At 40.8% G+C, this 18,870-nt stretch overlaps 1 protein-coding gene across 7 annotated transcripts in view; it reads right to left on the minus strand.

The window, feature by feature from the left end:
- Nucleotides 1–18,870, minus strand: part of rfx3 (regulatory factor X, 3 (influences HLA class II expression)) — a 334,648-nt gene that overhangs the window by 10,193 nt on the left and 305,585 nt on the right. For all 7 annotated transcript variants that reach the window (XM_063068987.1, XM_063068991.1, XM_063068989.1 and 4 more), the window contains 3 exons: nucleotides 16,289–16,497; nucleotides 10,480–10,633; nucleotides 2,144–2,186 (listed from right to left, as the gene is read on the minus strand). In XM_063068987.1, the coding sequence (XP_062925057.1) occupies nucleotides 2,144–2,186; nucleotides 10,480–10,633; nucleotides 16,289–16,497 (406 nt within the window). The remainder of the gene's footprint in view (nucleotides 1–2,143; nucleotides 2,187–10,479; nucleotides 10,634–16,288; nucleotides 16,498–18,870) is intronic.

Genomic DNA, 18,870 nt, shown 5'->3' on the forward strand with positions numbered 1-18,870 from the left:
TACGTTCGTTGCATGACTGCATGTTCTGATTTCCCTCCACCTGCTAAAAATACATTGGCAACTTAACTGGCTACAGCAAATTGTCACCAGTGTAGTAGATACATGGCAAAAGCCTCAAAGGGGAGTTGATAGGTATACGAGAAAGAACAAGTAACTGTGGTTAAGTGAAATAAAAACAGGACTGGGACTTGCTTTGCTGAGTCTGGACACTAGATTTCCTTTCATAAAGATCATTCATTAACTAGAGAGAGATTTCAGGACAATTCAGTAGTTGCACAGTAAAACCAGCTTGTTTTTACTATCGGATTTCAAAAAATTACTTGCATTAAATAGCCTAGTTTACATGGCAGGATTCCTACTTACATTCTTAGATCAATAGTCCAAGGTTTAGTTACGTCAGAGACTTTAACAAATATGCTCTTGATCCCCTAATAGGATCATCAATGTTTTGAAGAAAGTAGCTAGAAAGGTGTTGCTGAACAGGCTGGCAACATTCAAGGTTAACGAACAACCTGATTCAGATGTGGTGCATCTTAGATTGCTGACAGAGACAGAGCTGAAGAACAGAAACATTTTGGACAATCATTCAATCCTTTTAGTAATGTTTAGTAGGTGTGAGAGGACTGCAGATGTTACACACCTCTCTTCAAAGAAGGGATAAGCTTAACAACCAGAAGCCAATCAATCCAAGGCCAACAGCGGGACACAGAATTGCAAAAGAAAATAAAAATAATTCTCATTCAGAGAAGCATGAATTAATTAAGACAAGATACCATAGATTTGTGCAAACTGTGGTTAGTAATCAAAATTCTTTAAGGAAGTAAAATAAAGAATGGATGAAGGAGGTAGAATAGATAGCACATATTTCAATTTTAAATCATCCCATAAACTTCTATTTTCCATATTACTCCTGTAATTTAGTGGCTAGCAGTGATGAGTACAAAACTGAGTAATGAGTATGAGGTAGGGACCAGTATATTTCTTTTCAGGTTGGAGAAAAGCAGGCAGTGCGGTCTGCTAGGGACAGCACTGGCAACAAAATAACAACCACAACAAAGAGCAGGAATGTTGCAGACATCAGGAAGATTGGTGAAATGATTAAATATGTTGGAAAAACATGAGTAGGTACAATACTGAGGAGATGGGGTAGACATTTTCATTTCCCTGAAGGAGGTAGGCAAAGATAATAGGAAGGCAAGAAACTGCAAAGCATACTTGGCATGGTATGTAGAACTACTGTATACAAAATATTTCACGAAGTGCAGCAGATCTTTATGATCTGGAATATACTGCCTGATAGACGGACTTAAACAATCAATGATAATGTCAAAAAGGGAATTGGAAAAATACAAGAAATGGAAACACTTGCAAGGCTCTGGAGAAGGATCAGGCAGGAGAAAATAATTCACAAATCTGGCACAGGCACTGTGGGCTGAATGTTACCATTCCTATTCTATAATTCCACGGCAGTAATCAGTGTAAATACACAGTTACAAATGTATAGTAAAATGCTAAATTTCTGCGTTATCATGCAAACATGGCACCTAAAAACACTGAATAATCACGATGTTTAAGAAACAGCTACTGGTACATTATAGATTTTTGTGAATATATACATTCATCACAATTTAAATCAGCTTCAAGAATACTGGAGTGAATCAACATACTTATAAAAATAATAATATCCTCCAGCGCCTCACTGGCGCATCGGGTGACAACCTTGCCGTTTCTTTAGCATTTATCTGTTTTATGAGACCGAGTTTATAGCTCGGCGCTCAACCCAGCATGATAAAAAGCATGCAAGAAGCCGGCTGGAATCGAACCTGGGACCACGCGCCCCAAAGTCCAGCGCGGATGCCACGACACCACTGACCAGCTACTTAGAAGGTAAGCAGACCACAAAAAGCAGACACCACTATAGTTCATTCACACGCAAGAATAACTCTATAAACTGTTACAGGCTAATTGTATTTGTGAGTTAGGAACATTCTATGCTTGCGGAAGAACATCTGAAAATGATAATCAGTCTACCATAACTTTAATACTTGTTACTGTCAAAACAGTTTTAAGTTTTTAAAATATTGAAATGCATGTAAATTTTCAAATGCAACAATTGAAAAAACATCATTCAAGAAATACTTGCCTTTGTCCATGTTTATTGGAGACATCATGCTGAGATCAGTAAACTGCAACATAAACAAGCTTCATTTATCATGCTCCTTTCACAATTTGTGTGTTACAAGAACAGAGCTGGGAAAAGGAACTCCTACTGTTAAAATCCTATTTACACATAATACTTCTGTTTAGCTTTAAAATGTATTTTTAAATTTACCTAGAATTTCGAATATTTTCAGCCCTGATTAATAGAAATTAGTTTATAAATGGAAATAGTTGTGGACATCAAACAATTTTCTAATGAATGCAGGCTAATTCTGATGGAGCAAGGCAGATGTTCCCAGCCTGTGTGCACGCACCTGTTGCTGTTAAATTTGGTAGCATTAAGATGGTAATTTGAAAAAGGCATTCAAGATGCTAAGTTTAAGGTCAGCAAATAAACTGCTTTAACAATTCCCTATATTTATATTTAGAAATACAGTGTGGAACGGACTCTTCTGGCCCAATGAGCTGTGCTGCCCAGCAACCCACCCACTTACACCCCGTCTAATCACGGGACAATTTACAATGACCAATTGACCCACTTGGACTGTGGGTGGAAACTGGAGCACTCAAGAGGAAGTGGAGAATGTACACGGTCCTTACAGATGGTGCTGGAATTGAACTCTGACACCCTGCGTTAAAAGTGTCCTGCTAGCCGCTACACTACTGTGGCGCCCCTGATTTTATTAAGGGATATAGCAATCTTTTCCCCATCTTTCTTTCTGTGGGCCTGTTGCATATTCTGTATGGTTGATTTTCTTTGTCATAATTTCTTGACTCTGCTTTTCAATGATGTCCCAGATGGTCTAATAAGTACCTGATGTCACTCACTGTGTACTAATTTCCAAGTCCTGAGATCTGATCTTTGATCTAGGCAGTGTAATTTATCTCGCTTTATAGTACTATGCTCACAGTTCTATTCTTATCAGTCCAATCGGAGCCATTGCATCTGTAAATAAGGTTTTTCTTCCTGCACCATGATACAGTCTGTGGTCTTTTTGCTACTTCATTTAAATACTTGTTCTTGTTCAATTCCCACCTCTTCATCTCTAACACATATATTGGCTTCTCCACTGTCTATTTTGGAGTTTACACTCAAAATGGGGACTTCTAACATTACCTCCTTTGTCTATTCCTTCACTGCCTCTGATATCATATTCTAGTTAAACTTTGGGAACTATTACCATTAGCTCTATCCTTCCCCTAGCCAATGTTTCAAGAATTGGATTCTGTGCAATCTCAACATCCTAGATGATGATTTCATATACTGCACATCAACAAGACCACCCTTCTCTCTGTTAGATCACCAGTTTCTATACTCTCAGCCTTTGAAACCCTCATCAATGCATTTGATATCCATGCATTTGAAAATTACATTGTTCTCTTGGCTGGCCTATTTATCCTTCGACATAAAGTTCAACTCAGCACCATCTCTACTGACTCTTCATACGGGGCACCAAGTGCTCTCGACTCATCCATGCTGTCCAGGCTGATTTGCACTGGTTCCTCATCTCTCAGCATTTCTCATTTAAATTTCCATCCTTATGCTTCGATCCTTTCAAGATTTCACCTATCCATTTCTCCAACATCCTTTACCTGAACGAATTATCAACCTTCTTCTACCTCACTATGCATCCAGGTAGGTAGCACAGCTAGAAGTGTTGCCTCACAGTTCTACTGATCCAGATTCAACTCTAGCCTAGGATGGTGTCTATGGAATTTGTATATTCTCCTTGTGATTGCATGGGTTTCACCTGGGTGCCCTATTTTACTGCCATATCTCAAATTTGGTAAATTAATTAAGAACTATAAATTGTGAGAACATGGGGAGACTAAAATGTGTTAGGGGATGATTAATGTAATCAGGCATTTGATGGTTAGCGAGTGCTTTGTGATCCTATTACAGTATTTCTATTTTTTCAAAGATAATTAAAGCTGAAATATTGAGGACTTTAAATATTCACACAATTTAAAATACAGTACTATTACATTAATATCTTGTTACAGTACAGATAAAATAAAGGACAATTAAGCTGTAGGTGGATTTGTTAAATTACTGTATAGAAAATTGTTCAAAAATTATTAGAGCAGTTGAGGCACTCCTGTCCCTTGGAGCATGCATAGTAACTAATATGATCAGTCCCACAGATTACAGAAAACAAAAAAAAAATCTGTTACTGCACCTTCACAATGAGTCTTAGAAATCCTATTTTTTTTTTTACCGCTGTTGTTCCATTTGCCAGGTGGAGTATAATTATTTTACGCTGAATTTTTTTTCAAATTGTAATGAATTGTAATTTTAATGCCATTATTGAAGAAAGGATGGAGATAAAAAGCAGGAACTATAGGCGAGTTATCCTAATATTTGTTATTGGAAAAATGCTGAGAATCATTAAAAATAAGATAACAGCAGGACATTTGGAAAATCATACCGCAAGCAGAGTCAACATAGAAATTGCAACTGAAACTTGAGAAATTTGTTAGAGTGCTTTGAGATTGTAATAAACTGGGTGGATAAATGAGAACCAGCAATCTATTCATTTGATAAGATGTCACATAAAAGGTTACTGCATATGATAAGAAAATATGGGATTGGGGGTAATATAATAGCATGAACTGAGCAGTTATCAGTTAACAGAACACAGAAAGGTGCAATAAACTAATCTTTTTCAGACAAATATCAGTAATCAGTGGGATGGCACAGGGATCAGTGCTGCCTTAACAATTTATATCCACTCTGTTGACCTGGATGCATGGCAGCTAAATTTGCTGATGATAAAATCTTAGGCAGGTGAACAAGTCGCGAGAGAATACAGAGAGCCTAAAAGAAATATAGACAAGTTGACTGACTAAGAGGCTGCCAAACAGAGTATATTGTGGAAAAATGTGAGGTTATTAATTTGGAAGGAAGTAAAATTAATATTTAAAGAGCGTGAGACTACAAAAGAACCTTGTACATGAATTACAAAAAGTTACCATGAAGGTACAACAAGTAATTAGGAAGATTCATGGAATATTGGTCTTTATGCAAGGGGTATAGAACATAACAGTAGGGAAGGTTTTTTGCAATTTTTACAGGGCCTGGGTGAGACCACGACAGGAGACCTGTATGGTCGTCGGGGGAGTCGGGACATCTGCTGTGTGCCTGGAGACCTGGGATCTTTGCGATCTTCAGGCACAGAGCTTGAAAAAGCGACGTAATGGACTTTTAACATCGTGAACCAGAGAGTTGTTTGTTATGTCTCCCCACTTGCTGGGAAAATGGAGATACCAGTTTCTCCTTTATTAGGGAGAGAGAGAACCTGTGGTATGTTGAATGCCGGGTGAAACGCAAAGTCTGTGTCTTTCTATTGCTTTGCTCACACTTGAGTGCTCAGTAGTGTTGCCGATACTTGCTTTTTTTTTTGCTGGTGGGGGGAGGGGGATTGCTGCTTGCTCCTGCTTACACGCGGGGTGGGGGCTTTGGGGTTCTAACATCTGACTGTCGTTCATTCTTTGGGGCACTCCTCTGATTTCATGGATGGTGCGAAGAAGAAGCATTTCAGGATGTATATTGTATACATTTCTCTGACATTAAATTGAACCATTGAACCTGGAGTATTACATGGTGTTTGTTCTTCATATTCTATTTGTACCAGAAGCAGTGCAGAGAAGGTTTACTAAGTTGATTCCAGGATGAAAGGTAGAGCAGAGTGAACCTTTAAATACTCATTGGAGCACTCAAGAATAATTGCTAATCTTATTGAAACGTTCAGGATTGACAGGAAGAATGCTGGGAATGTTTCTATACAGGGGCTATCTAGAAAAAGGGGGCACAGTTGATGAAAAAAGGGTTGGTCATTTCAGACAGAATGAGGAGGAAGTTACTTTCTCAAACGGTCATGAATCTTTGGAATTCTCTATCCCAAAAAGTTGTGGAGGTGTCTGTCAATTGAATATTGACAGACACTTAAGATTAAAGAAATGTTGGTGTATTGGATGAGAGCAAGAAAATGATCTAGTGACTATGACTGGATTAGCCCCAACCTTAATGGTGCAGTGGCCTCGGGAGACCAATTAATTGATTGCTACTATTGATATTCTTATGCAGGTTCTAATGGTGAGGATAGGAAAAAGGAAACAAATGGAAATGGATTTTAAAAAGGTAGGAAATAGAAAGGGAAGGATCTCTAGGTATGGTCGAGGAAATGGCACATGTAAGCCAGTGAAGTCTTATTTTCTTTCTTAAGGCCTCTCATGTAGAGTCAATATGGTAGAAACTACCAAGTGATCAAATGAATGTAAAGATTACAGGAGAATTCTTTCTAACAGTTAGCTTTTCTGGGGTAAGGCCAATTACAATGCTGTTATGGAGAATTTGGGATCTGTAAATTAGAAGCAGCTATCAATGGGTAAGTCCACAACTGATGTGTGGTGGTCATTAAGGTCAGAATTCCCAACTAATATGTTCCTGTGAGAAAGAAAAATAAGGATGGTAAGGGTCAGAAAACTTGGATGATGCCACAAATTTAAACAAAGAAAAATATCTAAGATCTAGGAAGCTGGAATAAAACTTTGAGGAATACAAAAGAAAGTAGGAGAGAACTTAAACAAGCAACTGGGAGGCCTAAAAGGGGCTGTGTAATGTCCCTGGTAGGAAAGAAGAAAGAGAATCCCAACACATTAAAAAAAAGGGTAACTAGGAAGAGGCTAGGACCATTCGAGGATAAGAGACGGAATATATGCTACAACTAGTGGAAATGGGTGAGTCACTAAAAGCATACCTTGAATCAGTGTTCATCAAGATCAAGGATATGGAGGAAAGCAAAATCAGGGAAGGATATGCTGGTATTTTAGGGCACATTGATATCAAGGAGGTGGTGGTACTGGCGCGCTTGAAGAATACTGGTGGATGTCTCCAGAACTTGATGGAATTTATCCTAAGTTATTGAGAGACACAAGAAAGGAGATTGTTGGGCCCTTGACAGGGATCTTTACATCTCTTTAGCCATAGGCAAGGTCCCAGAGAACTGGAGAAAAGCCAGCGTTCCTCTATTTAAGAAGGGCAATAGAAATGAACTTGGAAATGACTGGTCAGTGAGCCTTATACAAGTGGTAAGGAAATTATAGATGATCCTTAGGGATAGGATATACTTGCGTCTGGAAAAGCACAAGCTTATTAGAAATAGAAGATATTCTGCAGATGCTGGGAATCCAGAGCAACAAACACAAAGTGCTGAAGTAACTCAGCAGGTCAGGCTGCATCTATGGAGGGGAATAAACAGTCAAAGTTTCAGGCCAAGACCCTTCATCAGGAATGGAAAGGAAGGGGGATGAAGTCAGAGGAAGGAAGAAAGAGAGGCGAGGATAAAGAGCACAAGCTGGCCAGTGATAGATGAAACTAGGTGATGGGGAGGGGGGGGAAATCAAGAATCTGGAATGCGATAGGTGGGAAAGGTAAAGGGCTGAAGAAGAAAGAATCTGACAGGAGAAAGAGAAGGGGGGCACTCGAGGGAGGTGATGTGTAAAAGAGGAGTACGAGGGGAGGTAGAATAGGAATGGAAAAAGAGACAATATGGTGGGGGGGGACAAACTACTGCAAGTTAGAGATAGTGATGTTCATGCTTTTAGTTGGAAGCTATCCAGATGGAACATGAGGTGTTGCTCTTTGACCCTTAGCGTGGCCTCATTGTCACAATAGAGGAGGCCATGGATAGACTTATTAGAGATAGTTGGCCATGGATAAGCTTATTAGAGACAGTCAGCATGATCTTCATCACCTCCATAAAAAACTCAATCAAATTTGTAAGAGGATGGGTCTTACAAATTTGATTGAGTTTTTTATGGAGGTGATGAAGATGACTGATGAGGATAGGGCAGTGGATGTTGTATACATAGAAATTAGTAAAGCTTGCTCAAGTCTCTTGCAGTAGAATGATCTAGAAGATTAAGGCACACGGAATCCATGAGGACTTAATAGGTTAGATTCAAAATTGGCTTGACCATAAAAGACAGAGGATAGCAGTGAAGGGATGTAATACGACTGGAGGTCTGTGACCAGTGATGTACTCCAAGGATCAGTGCTGGAACCTCTGTTGTTTTTGATTATATAGATAAATGATTTCTATGAAAATATCCATGAACTGATTGGTTAAGTCCACAGATGACAAGAAATTGACAATACTCCTCAGTATCCACAACTCTGCCAAAGAATTTGGCAGAATACAGGCCAGATAAAAATGGTAGCTGGAGTTTAATCTGGAGAATTGAGAAGGGAGACTTTGGGAGGTCAAATGCAAGAGCAGGATTGCATAATGGTAGGATTCTTAAGAGCAATGATGTATAGAGGGATCTTGGGATACAGGTGCATAGCTCCCCTAAAATGGCAACGCAAGTAGATGTCATAGTCCAGTCTGTGAAGTTCGTGTTCCGGTTCACGGTCCAGTTCACGGTTCCTTGTTCTGGGGTTTCTGGTTTCCCCAGTTTCTGTTGTGGGTACATGTTTCTCGTTTTGGGGCTGAGACATAAATACCTCTGCAAACCAGGGATTCTCTGCTGGACTGTTCTATTCCCCTCCTTGCCTGGCTCTCTGCCTGGATACCTCGCCTGACTCTCTGCCTGCTCACCTAGCCTGGATACCCTGCCTGTATCGCTGAAGTTTTACTGCTGGAGCAAGACTGGAGCCTGGTTAGGTCAAGATAAGGAACTGTCTTTTGTTGTGTGGAATTGTCTCTCTGTGTCCATGCCTTCGCTAGGTAGGCCCGGCTGTTTGCCACTACCTAGTGTTAGGAACTGTTTCTGTGTCCTCGCCTTTGCTAGGTAGGCCTGGCTGTTTGCTGCCACCTTGTGTTGGGATCCGTCTCTTCATGTTCAGTGTTATGTGTGTGAGTCCTGGCCCTACGTCCTGTTCCCAAGGAGGGGTCCCGGCTCTGTGTTATGTGTGAGTCCTGGCCCTACGTCCTGTTCCCAAGGAGGGGTCCCGGCTCTGTGCTCCGTGCTCCTGTCTCTTCTAGTCCAAGGCTCTGTGCTCCTGAAGGCCCTCGTCCAGTCCGTGCCTAGTCCAGTCCTATGTGAGTCCTGTCCATGTGCCTTTACTTGTCCTTGTGTCTCGCCCTACCCAGGAGTTCCTCACCCAAGCCATGTCCAGTCCTGTAGCCTGGTCTTGTCCTTGCCTAGTTCTGGAGTTCGAACCTGAGTCAAGTTCCAGGTTCTGGGTCCCTGCCCAGTCTCTGGCTCGGAGTCCATACCCAAGCCTCGAAGTACCCTAGACCCAAGACCAAAACCCCAGCCTGCAGGCCTCAAGACCAAGACCGCAGCCTGTCTCCAAGCTCTAGCCTCAAGACCAAGACCCCAGCCTGTCTCCAAGCTCAAGCCTCAAGACCCCAGCCTCCGGTCCTGCAGACATGTCATGTCCATGCCTGGTTCTGGGGCCCGAGCCCGAGGCAAGACCCAGGTTCTGGGTCCTTGTCCAGTCTCTGGCTCGGGGTCCTAGCCCAAGTCTGCGTTCTTGTCCCTGCTCCTTGTCTGTATTCTGTCACGTCCCCACTCTAGTCAAGTCCTGTTCCTTGCACTTCAGTGTCTGTGTCTTGCATTTGGGTCCGCCTCCAAAGCCCCCATTGTGACAGTAGATAGAGTGGTAAAGAAGGTGTATGACATGCTTGCCTTTATTAAGTACAGAAGTTAGGATGTCATGTTACAGCTGTATAAAAGTTTGATTAGATTGCATTTGGAGTACTGTTTGTAGTTCTGGTGGTATTATAGGAAGGATGTGGAGGCACTGGAAGGAGTGTAGAAGTGGTTCACCAGGATTAGACAGAATTAGCTATAAGGTGAGATTGGTCAAACTTGGATTAATTTCTTTGGAATGCTGGAGGCTGAGGGGAGCCCTGGTAGAAGCGTATAGAGTTATGAGACGCAGAGATAAAATAGAGTCAATCTTTTTCCCAGGGTAGAAATGTCCAGTACTAGAGGCATAGCTTTAAGGTGAGAGGAGGAAAGTTTAAAAAGAGATTTATGAGGCAAGAGTTCTTATTCTCGTTCAGAGAGTGGCAGGTGTCTGAAACACGCTGCCAGATTCTGTGGTGGAAACAGACAGGATAGTAGCAATTAAGAGGCATTTGTGATGGGCACATGAACAGGTAAGGAATAGAGGAATATGGGCCTTGTGCAAGTAGATAAGCATCATGGTTGGTACAAAACATCGATGGCCGAAGCACTTGTTTCTGTGCTGCACTCTTCCATGTTTGATAGCTGATCATTTCAAAGGTGACAAGATTTGCAGAATAGTGTAGATATTTATAGTAAAAAGATGTTTTCACATTTTCTGGACTTCTAAATTTTTACCTCTCCCATCACAGCGATTGGTGTTTCCCCAGTAGCTTGAGCAACTCTGTGCTCCACCAGATAAAACATGTATTCATCATACAGCAGGCGTATCAGATGGAAAGAACCAAAACTTGCTGCACTCCGTAGGGTCAGGTCTCGAATAACCATGGAACTGTTGAAACATTGAAGGCAGAAAGGTTACGTGATCTTCACATTTACAATTGGCTTATTACTTAATAGCTTCCTAAGTTCAGAACCAGTAATAGGTATGCCACATGTTCGAAGCTTTCGAAGAAAGGCCTTCACCAATACAGGACATATTACATTAAATTCAGCATTTCCGAACTTCTGGAGAGGGATTATCATCCTGGTTCCGTCACTGATCAAAGTGCAATGACCCATATCTGAGAAGTATACATACTTTCTGGAAGAGTGAATGAGGCTTAGTCTTGATCTGTCAGCGTTGAAGGCATTGCCAAAACTCACCATTTAGATTAACAAATAATGCAGTTATAGGTATAGAAAATGGATTAAATGGCTGCTGGAATATATCAATACTCCAGATAAGTATGAAAAGGAAAAGGAGTGGTTTTGGTGTGTGTGCAATACCATTTGTCCCTGAAAATAAGTGTTGTACATCTGAAATTTATCTCAGTGAATCTGAATAAAAGAAACATTTTCTCTAATGTACCTTCAGGAATCAAAATTTTTCATCAATATAGTACAATTTTCAGCATAAAATTGACCTTTCCCATTTTTGTATTTTATTCCACAGCTACTGTACTTAATGAGAATATTTCAATGAGACTGTCTTAAATGCCAATATTTGGATTAGTCCTAAATATTAAAAAGGTAGAATGATTTTTCACATTTCTTTATAGTACTATTCAATTTTCCCTCTGAGCTTTGACATCTAATAGAAATAAAACATAAATTTCCACCATAAATGTTATGTGAATTAAGAGAGTCTTCTCAGCATGTACTACAACAGAAAGCAGCTTTCATGAGCACTTGAAATGAAATTTGCTTTGAAATAAATCAGCTATGGATAATTTTGCTATTCACCACAGAGCCATAAAGTGCTGGCTGTGGCCAATTATTCAAAGAGGGCTTGGTGGCAGTGTGAGGGAAATGATATTTCATCACCTGGACTATAATGCTGCTCTTTACATAATTTACACTGTGTACATGAACTCACATATGCCAATGAAATCAAATCACTTGCCAGCTCCTAAGCATTGGTAGATGCAGCACCCTCTTTACTTGTGTTAATGTTAAACATGCTTACAGCTCAATCGACTGTCATTGAGGGTGAGGACCAAGATATTGATAAAGAAAGGGAAGAAAAAATAGACTGCAGACTGCAAGAAACACAAGAATTGACTCACAGTTACACGCACAGAAAGGTGCGCTTCAGTCCACCATGTTCATGTTGACCTTTCTGTCCATCTACACTAATGTCATGCCTGCATTAGGTATGCAAACACGAGGAAATCTGCAGATGCTGGAAATTCAAGCAACACACACAAAATGCTGCTGGAACGCAGCTGGCCAGGCAGCATCTATAGGAAGAGGTACAGTCAATGTTTCGGGCCAAGACCCTTCGTCAGGACTAACTGAAAGAAGAGGTAGTAAGAGATTTGAAAGTGGGAGGGGCAGGGGGAGATCCAAAATGATAGGAGAAGACAGGAGGGGGAGGGATGGAGCTGAGAGCTGGACAGGTGATTGGCAAAAGGGATACAGGGTTGGAGAAGGGAGAGAGTCATGAGACAGGAGGCCTGGGGAGAAAGAAAGGGGGAGGGGAGCACCAGAGGAAGATGGAGAGCAGGCAAGGAGTTATTGTGAGGGGGACAGAGAGAGAAAAAAAGAGGGGGGGGGATAATAAATAAATAAGGGATGGGGTAAGAAGGGGAGGAGGGGCATTAATGATGCTTCACTTGTGGGTCAGCTGGTGTGATAAACTGCATCCGGTGCTCCCGGTGCAGCTTTCTGTATATTGGTGAGACCCGCCCGACGCAGAGTAAGGGACCGTTTCGCTGAACACCTACGCTCTGTCCACCAGAGAAAGCAGGATCTCCCAGTGACCACACATTCTAATTCCATGTCCCATTCCCATTCTGATATGTCAATCCATGGCCTCCTCTACTGTAAAGATGAAGCCACACTCAGGTTGGAGGAACAACACCTTATATTCTGTCTGGGTAGCCTTCAACCTGATGGCATGAAAATTGACTTCTCTAACTTCCGTTAATGCCCCTCCTCCCCTTCTTACCCCATCCCTTATTTATTTATTATTCCCCCCCACTTTTTTCCCTCTCTTTTTTCTCTCTCTATCCCTCTCACAATAACTCCTTGCCTGCTCTGCATCTTCCTCTGGTGCTCCCTTCCCCCTTCCTTTCTCCCCATGATCCTCTCTCTTCTCCAGCCTGCATCCCTTTTGCCAATCAACTTTCCAGCTCTTAGCTTCATTCCTCCCCCTCCTGTCTTCTATCATTTCGGATCTCTCCCTCTCACTTTCAAATCTCTTACTATCTCTTCTTTCAGTGAGTCCTGACGAAGGGTCTCGGCCTGAAACGTCGACTGTACTTCTTCCTATAGATGCTGCCTGGCCTGCTGCGTTCCACCAGCGTTTTGTGTGTGTTGCCTGCATTAGGTATGTATCCTTTGTTGTCTTACCCATTCAGGTGTCTGCTTGAATGTTTCTTAAAGGGTTTCAGAGCTGTCAGGAAAACTGTTAGAACTTTTAGTAGTCCATAAAAGGGAAAAGACTACAAGGACAAATAGGAACACTGGATTCATAGGTATAATAATTTAGAAAGGGAAATAAGGAAATAGCAAAGGAGTTAAACCAGGGGTTTCATGGACCCTTTGCTTAATAGTATTGGTCCTTTTGATTGATAGGCATCCGTTAGTCTCATGAGACCAGGGATTTACGCCTTGGAAGGTTTCCAGGGCGCAGGCCTGAGCAAGGTTGTATGGAAGACCGGCAGTTGCCTATGCTGCAAGTCTCCTGTCTCCATGCCACCGACGTTGTCCAAGGGAAGGGTATTAGGACCCATACAGCTTGGCACCGGTGTTGTCGCAGAGCAATGTGTGGTTAAGTGCCTTGCTCAAGGACACAACACGCTGCCTCAGTCAAGGCTCGAACTAGCGACCTTCAGATCACTAGACAAACGCCTTAACCTCTCGGGCACGCGCCAACACATTGGTGCCAACAGTATTGGTCCATGGCATATAAAAAAGGCTGGGAAACCCGATTTAAACAATTATTTGTTTTACCTGACCTCACAGAAGATACACAAAACCTACTGGATATATTAGAGGATCAAAACTCTGGTGAGAATGAAGAACTGAAGCAAGTAGCAACTATATCAATTAACAATTATCGATAGTACTATTAAAGTTAATAAGCCTGAAAGCTGATAAATCGAAAGGGTCTGATCTACATCCCTACAGGGATAGTGGATGCCCTAGTTGTTAACTGCCATGCTTTTATAGCTTCTAGATTGTTCTTGTGGATTGGAAAACAGGAAATATGACCAACTATTTAAAAACACAGGGAGTTACCAACCTGCCATTGGTTAGAAATGATGAAAAGAGATACAGGATTAAGTAATGGCTACACGTATTTATAAAAAATAAATTATGTTTGACTAATCTAAGGTCAAGGGGAAGTTATAATTGGATTAGATGAGAGGGAAAATCAATGGATGTACTGTATTTGGATTTTAATGAAAGTCTCTCACAGGAGGGTGGTGAAAGTAATTAAAAGTCATGGAATTAGAAATACTATCATGTATACTACTGTTACTGGAAAGAAAACAAAATATGTGAATCCTTCTCATAACTAGTGCTTGGCCCCAGCTATTCATAACCTATCAACAATTTGGATGAAGGGATCAAAAATTAATATTTCTATGCCTGTTGATGACACTAATTTAAGTGACATTATGTGTATGGAGCAGATTTTAGGGAATATGAAGAAACTAGCTGGCAAGAAACATGGCAGGTAGAATATAATGTGGAATCACTATATTCCTCATGATGATTGTGCTTCATGGTAGATGCAGAAAGGCAGCGTATTTAATATAAGGTGAGAGATTGGGTAGATTTGATATTCAAAATGACCTGGTTTGAACACAATCACTGAAGGTCTGCAATGGTGGGGGGAGCTAAGATGATGCTAGCCAGCAACTTCTTTAAGCTCATCTGTGGAAACAGCTTATTTCTACTTTTAATATCTTTTTCCCTTTTCAAGGTGGATGTGGTTCTGTCTAAGACCCTGACCTACAGCTACACTCTAACTTCGGTTTTTTGCAGTGAAGGGACCTGCTCCTGGGGCTCATCAACTGGCCATTTCTCGATATCGCAAAGATACAGCCCAGAAGATGAGCGTGCCTTTGGGGTTCCGAGGCTTTACGGCCCTGGGGACAAGCCAATTCTTTGCTGGTTCCAGCGAATGAAGCATCATGGGAGAAAACAGAACATCAGCAACAGCGGGTTAGTTGTCAGGGGCTCTGTACTTGGATTGCATGCCCTCTCTCTTTCTCTTCAGGTGGTGGGCGGGGGAGAGTGTGTTGCCAATTCCTGAATCAGAGAACTCGGTAAAAAAAACAACACGTGGAAATATATCTATAATCCTGAATTATTTTTGATTTGTAACTTTTGTGAAAAGTAATGTAACAAAATGGGATCTATGAAATCCTAAGGTGCTTTGCCACTTTGGTTGAGAAAACTTACAAGTGCATTTGTGTTATATGGGAACAAACCATTTTCTTTGATGACGGGCAATTTGTTTTATGGCCAGAGGACATAATTTGATAAAAAGGGGAAACAGAATGGAGCTTCTGAAGATCAAGTGTGAGAATGAGAAAAGGATGAAGATAACAGAGAAATGTAATGTTATGAAATGTATCAACATAATCACAGTTCTTTGTAAAAAAAAGTATGGAAGTATTTTGGTTGAAGCAGAAGATCAGAGCTATATTGCCAGACGTAACTTGGCTGGAAGTATATCTCTACTTGCGAGTAAAATAACAAATGTGCTATAATGTGATCCACTCTGAATTTGTTGTAGTTTATTTCTGTATATTGTATACATACTCTTGATGTTAAATGGAACTACTGAATTGCAGCAGGTAGTTAGGAAGACAAATGGGATGTTAGTCTTCATTAAAAAAAAACAGACTAATTACAGTTGTAAGAAAATCTTCTGGGGCCTTGGTGAGACGATACCTGGAATATCATATAGTTTTAGCACCCTTATCAAGGACGTAATGCATTTACTACAAAGGGGATGCATGAAAATTCTCTGAATGGTTCCAAAGATGGCATATGTATTGAATGAGGGCAGATTGGGTAGGCTAGGCCTGCTTTCTTTAGAGTTTTGAAGAATTAGAGTGGATCTCATCAAAACTTACAAAATTGTTAAAGGACTAGATGTAGGGAACAAGATTCCATGACCAAGAAGTATTGAACTAAGAGTGCAGTTTGAGAACAAGGGGCAAGCCATTTAGCAATGAGCTAAGGAAAATGATTTCATTCAGATGGTGGTGAATCTTTGGAATTTTCTAGTCTGGAGGACTGTGGTGGCCCATTGCAAACACAGCTCAATTGATTTGCGGATATTAAGAAAATCAAAGGATACAATGAATAAAAGGCTTACTCCTGCTGTTATTTCTTATGTTCTTAATGCGATGAGAACAGAGATAGTATATCTGGCATTCTTTTCTTGGAACTGGTCATGACTGCTTTAATCTACTATCTCAGATAATGTTGGCTTATAGTCTATTTAAGATCTATCATAAAATTTTAATTAAAGACCTACCTGTAAAAGGACCATTTAAGCAGGAATTGACGAGCAGCTTTGGGAAAGCTAGGGCTCCCTTCATAGGGTTTCAATACCTGTGTCACCACATTATCAAGCCATGCTGCCCACTGCTCAAGGGTGCTCTGCTGCTGAAGAGTCATCTTGAAGTCATGTTCCAGTCTTTGTACTGTGTTGTCATCACACTGACACACCCAGGAAGCCTGCTCCTGTCAATACACGACAAATATGCATTCGTACATAATTTATAATCTAGATGCAGTGATCAGTTTAGTGGGCCTTTATGGTATTCCTGGATGAAGGATAAGCACAGCAGTCCAAAAATGTCAGGTTTGTTGTCAAAAAAAAGGTGGTTTCCATAGTACTGAGGGTTATTCGTGCACAAAATTATGCACGGCACATGAGACATAAGGTGGCTATAAGGCTTAGTTTAATGCCCACACAGATGGTAGAGATCGGTTTTTTTTGAATCGCTGTGTTCCTCATGATGATTGTGCTTCATGGTAGTGTTAAATGAGGAAATCAGAACTTGGGAGGAGAGGCAGTAGACACCCAAATTAAAGTTTAACTTTCAAGTGTTCATCTGGGAACTTGAAGGTAATGTTGTTTATATGATACTCGAGTTCAGTCTTCTCAGTGGTAGAGATGGTGTTAAAAGTAACTTGGTTTATAGCTGAAGCATATTCTTCAGATCTTCCAGTGGTTTGCTAATGTGGGAGGTAGCAGAAGCAGCTAACTGTTTTATCCTGGTTGACAATTCGAATAACAGTTTTGATATTAAAATAAAAAAGGTAACTTATCAAGTACTCTACAGATAAGGAAGAGGTGATGTGATCAGTCAAAATCTATTACAATGGAATTTCTCTCGCTCTAGCACTGGTGCCAATGCCCTATAAATTTAAACTTATTTCCCAAAACCTGTCTTTAAGCTAAACTTTCATCATTTTCATCTTAATTGACCTTTTGCATGTGATTCAGATATTATCTTTGTGATTCTGCTTTTCAAACTTGCTAGCTGCTTACACTCCTTCAGCAAAACCACCTGTATCCTATCCATGTCATGGGTCCCACATCAGTCACAAAAATAGATCTTTCCCTTGTCAGTTCAAGCTTTTCTGTGGCTCCAAAATTGCAATCTTGAGGATTCATGGTGGAAGAGACAAAGGCTGGACCAAAGAAAGATATTAGCATAGACTGTGTTGGCAATGGCAAAGTCAAGATTCATAGGTTTGTTCCTGTCTTTGCTTAGTGACAGCTGAGACTCAGGGGGTAATACTGTCACCTCTGAATGAGAAGTTGAGAGTTGAAGTGCCGTTGCAGATCTTGTGATGCTTCCGTGCAATAGTGAGGGATTGTGGTACTGCTGAAGATGCTGCTTTTTACATGGCATGTTCCACCAAGGCTCTGTCTACTCTTTCAAGTGAAAGAACCCTGTGATGATTTTTATGATAACAGAAGAGTTATGCCCAATATTTAGCCAATATTTATTTCTAATTAACACTACCAAAATATGTTATACCCAGTCATGTTCTTTGTGACAGCTTGCTGTGGACAAGCTGGCTTCTGTGTTCTCTATGTTATTCGACTTCAAAGTATTTCATTAGGTACAATGTCCTTTGGGGAATACTGAAAATATTCCTCTTTTTTATTAGCTCAGAATACCACTCATCAGAATTTCATATCATATAAATCAGCGATAATAAATCTGACTCTACTTTGAAGAGTTGCACTACATTGCACTGGAGTTCAGAAATAATTTAAAATGTCCACCATGTGCTCCAGAGAGAATCATGCATCTGATTGAGCTGTTCCAGTTCAGCTTCAATATTGCTATCTGAATGACAATGTGGAAAATTGTCCATATACGTACCACCCACCTAACACTGGCCAAATCCAAAAAAGCTAATCAGTTCCCCGTCAGTCTGCTCCTAGTCATTAGTACAGTGATGCAGGTCATCATTGATAGTGTTGTCAAACAGCACCTGCTATTCATTAACCCTCAGTTTACACTTCACCAGGACAATTTAGCTTCAGACTTCAGTGCAGTCTTGTCGAAAACATAAATTAGAGACCCAAGTTCCTGAGCTGAAATGGGGCCTACTACAATTCACACCATGGCAAAAGTATATAATCAAGTGTAGCGTCATGGAGCATTGGTAAAACCAAGCAATGGGAATTAAGGGAAAAATTCTTCAAAGGTTGAAGTTGCATCTCACATAAACTGAAGGTAGTTGCTGAATATCTATGATCACAGCTCCACAATACACCTGCAGGCACTCCTCAGAGCAGTGTCCTAGGCTCAGCTATATCTAGCCTCTTCTACATTGATGTCCTTCTCTCCATTATAAGATCAGAGAACAAAGGAGCTCCATAGATGCTGCCTGACTTGCTGAATTCCTTCAGCATTTTGTGCGTGTGCAGCTCATTGAACAATATTCAGTTCCAACTGCAACTATTTACAAAATGAAACAGTCCAAGCCTGCAGCAAGATGGAGACAACATTTAGGCATAGTAGGTGGCAAGTAGCATTCATATCATATTAGTTTTTGGCAAATGTCATTTCCAACAAAAGTGAGACCAAT

The sequence above is a fragment of the Mobula hypostoma genome, chromosome 16 (assembly GCF_963921235.1).
Source record: "Mobula hypostoma chromosome 16, sMobHyp1.1, whole genome shotgun sequence".
NCBI lineage: Eukaryota > Metazoa > Chordata > Chondrichthyes > Myliobatiformes > Myliobatidae > Mobula > Mobula hypostoma.